Here is an 8204-nt window from a genome sequence, read left to right as displayed (position 1 = left end):
TACAGCCGTGGCCTACCGTACTGCTATATATATATATATAAAATATACATATATAATAATAATAACAGACCTGGTGGACACTGACAGCAGACTGCTAAACTAGTATGAAGAAAAAAAAAGCCACCACAGGTATACAATGTAGATGGATGGATAGTATAGTATTATATTACTTATGGACGACGAGTGCACTGACGACACAGAGGTAGGTACAGCCGTGGCCTACCGTACTGCTATATATATATATAATAAATAATATATTGTATAATAAAAACGGACCTGGTGGACACTGTCAGCAGACTGCTAAACTAGTATGAAGAAAAAAAAAGCCACCACAGGTATACAATGTAGATGGATGGATAGTATAGTATTATATTACTTATGGACGACGAGTGCACTGACGACACAGAGGTAGGTACAGCCGTGGCCTACCGTACTGCTATATATATATATATATATATATATATATAATATACTGTATAATAATAATAACGGACCTGGTGGACACTGTCAGCAGACTGCTAAACTAGTATGAAGAAAAAAAAAGCCACCACAGGTATACAATGTAGATGGATGGATAGTATAGTATTATATTACTTATGGACGACGAGTGCACTGACGACACAGAGGTAGGTACAGCCGTGGCCTACCGTACTGCTATATATATATATAATAAATAATATACTGTATAATAATAACGGACCTGGTGGACACTGTCAGCAGACTGCTAAACTAGTATGAAGAAAAAAAAAGCCACCACAGGTATACAATGTAGATGGATGGATAGTATAGTATTATATTACTTATGGACGACGAGTGAACTGACGACACAGAGGTAGGTACAGCCGTGGCCTACCGTACTGCTATATATATATATATATATATATATATATATATAATATACTGTATAATAATAATAACGGACCTGGTGGACACTGTCAGCAGACTGCTAAACTAGTATGAAGAAAAAAAAAGCCACCACAGGTATACAATGTAGATGGATGGATAGTATAGTATTATATTACTTATGGACGACGAGTGCACTGACGACACAGAGGTAGGTACAGCCGTGGCCTACCGTACTGCTATATATATATATATATATATATATATAATATACTGTATAATAATAATAACGGACCTGGTGGACACTGTCAGCAGACTGCTAAACTAGTATGAAGAAAAAAAAAGCCACCACAGGAGTGTTTTTCAGGCAGACAAATGTATACTGGACTGGTGGTCACTGTCAGCAAAACTGTGCACTGTACTCCTGCTATAACTGCTCCCCAGTCCCCACAATTAGGCAGTGTGAGCAGTGCACTCAGCACAGATATATGCAGCAGTGCAGCACACTGAGTGAGCACAGATATGGTGGAGCGTTTTTTTTCAGGCAGAGAAACAACGGATTAAACTCACTGGTGGTATAATCAAAACCCTGCACTGTACTCCCTAACAGCTGCTCCCCGTCCCCAATCCTCCCCACAATTATAACTAAGTCACTCAGTCTTTACTCTTTTCTACTATAACGGAGAGGACGCCAGCCACGTCCTCTCCCTATCAATCTCAATGCACGTGTGAAAATGGCGGCGACGCGCGGCTCCTTATATAGAATCCGAATCTCGCGAGAATCCGACAGCGGGATGATGACGTTCGGGCACGCTCGGGTTAACCGAGCAAGGCGGGAGGATCCGAGTCGCTCGGACCCGTGAAAAAAAAGGTGAAGTTCGGGCGGGTTCGGATCCCGAGGATCCGAACCCGCTCTTCACTAATAGAGAGTAGGTGGGAGGTCAGAGGGGTAGAGTTCTGAGTTATAAGGAAGATTTTTTTAAAAGATCCAACTTATCAGCCCATTTAAAGTTGTGGTGGAGAAGGGAGGGTGTTCCAGAGCAGCAAGGGCAGCACGGGAGGAAACTTGGATGCAGGTGTGTGAGATGACTACAGATGAGGAGAGAAGGTGATCAGTGGAAGAACAGAGGGGGCAGGAGGTAATGTGAACAAAATAAATTTGATGTAGGGGTGAACAGCATAATTAAGAAAAGACAAGGTTACAGTAGTCCAGGTAGGAAAGGACAAGTGCATGGAAGGGAGTTTTGGTGGCATGCCTGGTAAGAAAGGCTCTGATACTAAGGATGCTGCAAAGGGGGAAGTGGCACAATTGTAGAGGGTAGAGAGAAAATGAAGGGACCAGCAAGATGAGCTGGGGGGGGGGGGGGGACACACAGCAAATAGAGGGGACAGGAAGTAGACCAACGTAGAGAAGAAAGGGAATGAAGGAGGCAGATGGTACATTAGGGGGAAAGGGTGTAGGAGCAGATGGTATGGTAAGATGTGTTAGGATAATGGGAATTACATGTACAAAATAAAGTTTGGGTGCAGAAAATTAAACAAATCTTCTGTACATACTGTGGGTAAATGACCGACTATGGATAGAGGGAGGGGGAAGGAGCCCAGTGGTGGGGGGGAGCTCACCAGACACGTCTGCTCGGGTGTGGAAGACAGAAGCAGTTTATAGGGGGATGAGCAAAGTGCTTGCTGATTTATGATTACTATATGTTCTCAAACCCTGAGGTTACCTGTATAGAGCCTGGCAGGGCCGTAACTAGGTGTGTGCCAGTGGTAATAATCCTTATAAAAACACAGCGCTTATCAAACCACCAAAAAAACCATATAATTGTCAAAAAATGACCACTATTATTTAATATCCGGTTTTTGTAGCTCCTAATGGTGGTACTGTTCCACCAATTGAAAACTAACAATTATACACTAAACAAAACAAGGAGCGCTGAAACCAGATATATAATAAAAATATTTATACAGCTTTATTAAAATATAATCCACATATATAACAACATTTAAAATTAATAAACATGTAGAATTGCTTAAATCCTGTGCCTCTGACTCAGTATAAATGTCCGTTACGGCTTTTGTGTAAATCCATCCATAAATATACTGAAGTTAGAGGTGACGAAACCGCTTGCCCTACTGGCGGAGAAACGCGTAAGCAGGGCACTGATCACTTGAATCCTGTTGTCTGACGACTCTTCATCTCTCTCTGTGACCGCACGATCGGCCGGCGAGCCGCTAATCGGGGATACTGCTGAAGCGTGACCTGGCCAAAGAGGCACGCTCCCCGCTCATCACAAGCCGCGGCGGCCGTGAGTATTCATCAGCTCACACTACGGTTGTAATATTCCGGGGTCGTAGCATACCGCTGGAGACATCTAACCAACACAGCGCTCTCCCCCGTGGATACACATGCATATGTGTTATATAAGAAACTGAGATTACAGAGACTGTATAAATTTGGATGCACATTATATCTCCATGAGAAGTTGATACAGACTAACTTCAGTATATTTATGGATGGATTTACACAAAAGCCATAACGGACATTTATACTGAGTCAGAGGCACAGGATTTAAGCAATTCTACATGTTTATTAATTTTAAATGTGGTTATATATGTGGATTATATTTTAATAAAGCTGTATAAATATTTTTATTACATGTGTGCCAGTGGTGCCTGGCACACAGCGCAGATGCACTGTGGGCACAGGGCCACTGGCAACACCCACCTGGCCGCTCCGCCGCTGCACTGTGGGGTCCACATCCCCCCGTCACCGCTCAGCTGCTCCCGGCTACCTCTTCTCACATAGGTAGCTGGTCAGCGCTGCAGCTCCCCCCCGTGTGCTGGGAGACGTCTCTCCCAGCCCGTCCCCAGCCCACCCACAATGCCATGTGCTGCGAAGAGAGCAGCATAGGGCAGGAAGAGGAGAGGAGAGGCTTGCCGGCTGGTTACAGGTAAGTATAATACACTCACACACACTCTCTCTCTCTCTGACTTTGCTGCCTAATGTGTAAAAAGGGGGACTCTGCTGACTAAATGTTTAAAAAGGGGACTCTGCTGCCTAATGTTTAAAAAGGGTGACTCTGCTGCTATAATGTGCAAAAAGGGGGACTTTGCTGCTATAATATGTAAAAATGGGGACTCTGCTGCTATAATGTGTAAAAAAGGGGTACTCTGCCTGCCGTAATGTGTAAAAAGGGGGACCTGGTGTAATGTGTGTAAGTGGCGCTACTGTGCGGCATAATCTGAATAATGGAGACTTCTGTACAACGTCAAATGAATTGGTATCATTTTGTGACCACACCCATTCCCCATGAAGCCACATCCCTATATTTTTGGAGCACGTCTTTGGCGGGCACTGGCCCTGTTTTATATATATGTGTGTGTGTGTGTGTGTGTGTTTGTGTGTGTGTGAGGGTGGGGGTGACCAACAATGCTGTTTCTTGCGCACAGTGCTAAAATGTCTAGTTATGGCACTGGAGCCCGGAAAATGAGGTGTAGTATGGTATGCCGGCAGTCAGGCTCCTGGCGACCAGCATACCGAAGACCACCCCGGAAAATGCCTCCTCCAGCAGTGATACTGCCATCTTGTCTGGGTATCTCATTAGCCAGGAATATAAAGCGTCTACTTTCACTGGCAATGCTCCAATCAACAGGTTGCCCATACCGACCCTGTTTCCTTCCTCAAGTAGAAGTCCTCTGCTGCAGATGAACAATTCGGCCTGGACTTTTACCCCACTTTTCACTGAATTGCCAACATTGGCCACTTTGGTCCCAGCCAATACTCTCAAGCCTTGCGGCCCTGTCAAACCCTGAGAAAGACCACTGCTAGGCCTTTGAAGGAAAGCCGAAACCAATACTTACACAGTGATATCCACATTGGGGGTCATTCTGAGTTGATCGCTTGTTGCTGATTTTCGCAATGGAGCGATTAATGCAAAAATGCGCATGCGCATGGTACGCAGTGCGCATGCGCTAAGTATTTTAGCTCAAAACTTAGTAGATTTACTGACGGCAGAACAAAGAATTTTCATTGTTGAAGTGATCGTAGTGTGATTGACAGGGAAGGGGTGTTTCTGGGTGGATACTCAGCATTTTTACAGCGTTTGCGGAAAAACGCAGGCGTGCCAGAGAAAAACGCGGGAGTGGCTGGAGAAACGGGGGAGTGGCTGGCCGAACGCAGGGCGTGTTTGTGACGTCAAACCAGGAACGAAACTGACTGAACTAATCGCTAATCGTGACTGAGTAGGTTCGGAGCTACTCAGAAACTGCTAAGAATTATTTATTCACAATTCTGCTAATCTTTCGTTCGCAATTCTGCTAAGTGAAGACACACTCCCAGAGGGCGGCGGCCTAGCATGTGCACTGCTGCTAAAATCAGCTAGCGAGCAAACAACTCGGAATCACCCCCATTGTCTTACACCGAATACAAAGCATATGGGCGATTTTCGGTACTTTGCGCATGTCCAGGACCTATTCTGGGTGTGCGCAAATTGGTCCTGCTGCATAGGACGCAGCCCGGGTTCAGATTGTCTTTGATTGACAGTCTGATGCCGTTTTGGGGGCGGTGATGGCCTCTGTTTGGCAAGGAAGCAGCAGTGATAGCTAAACCAACCGCACCTGAATGATGAGGCTTAGCTAGATCAGTGCTAGAATTCCCTATCAGGAAGCCAAGGCCTCTGCACCCTCAGCTATAGACCCATGTGGCTGCCGTATTTCTCCCACCATTTCCTCGTTCTTTGCCCATTTGCCATAGTTTCTGTGCCAGGTACCACCTGGAATCACTCCATCATTGTACATAAACCTGCTATTATCCCCATGCAACTCAAACCAATCCCCTTTCCCTCAAACTATAAACATATCATTACTTTCTAAACCTTTATTCACTTATCCCTACCTCAGTCCTGTCCCCCCATGCACATATCTTCATTTGTCCCATGTTCCCACTTATAAACCGATACCCAGGATGCAAATTACCCTGTTTATATTGTACAGATGGAGCCATCTTCATCTTGGCCTTTAATAGGAGTAGCTGAGCCAGGGCAGTGGGACTTAATACCCTGCTGTAATGACTTAATCCCCTGCTGTATTGTTCTCTATATTGTATTGCAGCTGAGAACAATAGATGAAGGGTTTATGCTAATATACCATGGTGCGCCTAGGTGCAGCAGAGAAGCCAAGATGACCGTGGCTCCATCTGTATATGTACTTTATGAGTGTATTGATATACTGTGTTTCTTGTTGTATATTTAGGATCTTAGAACATGGAACCCATCCATACCCAACCTCAGTGGCAAAATCATTCCACGCCTGCCTACCAGGACCAGCTGCTCAAGCCCACCGTAGTGGTACCTCTGGGGTTGCAGTACCTTGTAGAGGTGAGAGACACCAGAGTGTGGTCATCATATTATAATAATATAACAACATGCGATACCATAATGGGAAGGTCTCTGTGGTAGAACACACAATCATAGTCCATATCCTCCTGAAGTATATCTCTGGCTTCTCTTTTGCTTTGGTTACATCTGCTTTGTTAGCTGAATCCTTGATTGCACTTCATTATATTCATGCACTGACCTTTGAAAAATGGGTTTGAAATTTGACATTTGAAAAATGACAGTTAGGAGCTGATTGGCTGGCACTTTGGGGGTAATTCAGAGTTGAGCGCAGCAGCAAATTTGATAGCAGTTGGGCAAAACCATGTGCAGTGTAGGTGGGGCAGATGTAACATGTGCAGAGAGAGTTAGATGTGGGTGGGTTATTTTGTTTCTGTGCAGGGTAAATACTGGCTGCTTTATTTTTACTAGAGATGAGCGCCGGAAATTTTTCGGGTTTTGTGTTTTGGTTTTGGGTTCGGTTCCGCGGCCGTGTTTTGGGTTCGACCGCGTTTTGGCAAAACCTCACCGAATTTTTTTTGTCGGATTCGGGTGTGTTTTGGATTCGGGTGTTTTTTTCCAAAAAACCTAAAAAACAGCTTAAATCATAGAATTTGGCGGTCATTTTGATCCCAAAGTATTATTAACCTCAAAAACCATAATTTCCACTCATTTTCAGTCTATTCTGAATACCTCACACCTCACAATATTATTTTTAGTCCTAAAATTTGCACCGAGGTCGCTGTGTGAGTAAGATAAGCGACCCTAGTGGCCGACACAAACACCGGGCCCATCTAGGAGTGGCACTGCAGTGTCACGCAGGATGGCCCTTCCAAAGAACCCTCCCCAAACAGCACATGACGCAAAGAAAAAAAGAGGCGCAATGAGGTAGCTGTGTGAGTAAGATTAGCGACCCTAGTGGCCGACACAAACACCGGGCCCATCTAGGAGTGGCACTGCAGTGTCACGCAGGATGTCCCTTCCAAAAAACCCTCCCCAAACAGCACATGACGCAAAGAAAAAAAGAGGCGCAATGAGGTAGCTGTGTGAGTAAGATAAGCGACCCTAGTGGCCGACACAAACACCGGGCCCATCTAGGAGTGTCACTGCAGTGTCACGCAGGATGTCCCTTCCAAAAAACCCTCCCCAAACAGCACATGACGCAAAGAAAAAAAGAGGCGCAATGAGGTAGCTGTGTGAGTAAGATAAGCGACCCTAGTGGCCGACACAAACACCGGGCCCATCTAGGAGTGGCACTGCAGTGTCACGCAGGATGTCCCTTCCAAAAAACCCTCCCCAAACAGCACATGACGCAAAGAAAAAAAGAGGCGCAATGAGGTAGCTGTGTGAGTAAGATAAGCGACCCTAGTGGCCGACACAAACACCGGACCCATCTAGGAGTGTCACTGCAGTGTCACGCAGGATGTCCCTTCCAAAAAACCCTCCCCAAACAGCACATGACGCAAAGAAAAAAAGAGGCGCAATGAGGTAGCTGTGTGAGTAAGATAAGCGACCCTAGTGGCCGACACAAACACCGGGCCCATCTAGGAGTGGCACTGCAGTGTCACGCAGGATGTCCCTTCCAAAAAACCCTCCCCAAACAGCACATGACGCAAAGAAAAAGAAAAGAAAAAAGAGGTGCAAGATGGAATTGTCCTTGGGCCCTCCCACCCACCCTTATGTTGTATAAACAGGACATGCACACTTTAACCAACCCATCATTTCAGTGACAGGGTCTGCCACACGACTGTGACTGATATGACGGGTTGGTTTGGACCCCCACCAAAAAAGAAGCAATTAATCTCTCCTTGCACAAACTGGCTCTACAGAGGCAAGATGTCCACCTCATCATCATCCTCCGATATATCACCGTGTACATCCCCCTCCTCACAGATTATCAATTCGTCCCCACTGGAATCCACCATCTCAGCTCCCTGTGTACTTTGTGGAGGCAATTGCTGCTGGTCAATGTCTCCACGGAGGAAT

At 45.5% G+C, this 8204-nt stretch overlaps 1 protein-coding gene across 1 annotated transcript in view; it reads left to right on the top strand.

Annotated features, from left to right (window-relative positions):
• The first annotated feature begins 6107 nt into the window (after nucleotides 1-6107).
• LOC134934145 (phospholipid scramblase 2-like) overlaps nucleotides 6108-8204 on the top strand; it is a 79879-nt gene continuing 77782 nt past the window's right edge. The window contains exon 1 of the mRNA XM_063929644.1: nucleotides 6108-6221. Within this exon, the coding sequence (XP_063785714.1) occupies nucleotides 6108-6221 (114 nt within the window). The remainder of the gene's footprint in view (nucleotides 6222-8204) is intronic.

Source organism: Pseudophryne corroboree, chromosome 6 (assembly GCF_028390025.1).
Source record: "Pseudophryne corroboree isolate aPseCor3 chromosome 6, aPseCor3.hap2, whole genome shotgun sequence".
NCBI lineage: Eukaryota > Metazoa > Chordata > Amphibia > Anura > Myobatrachidae > Pseudophryne > Pseudophryne corroboree.
This window is presented reverse-complemented; position numbering and strand designations above follow the sequence as displayed.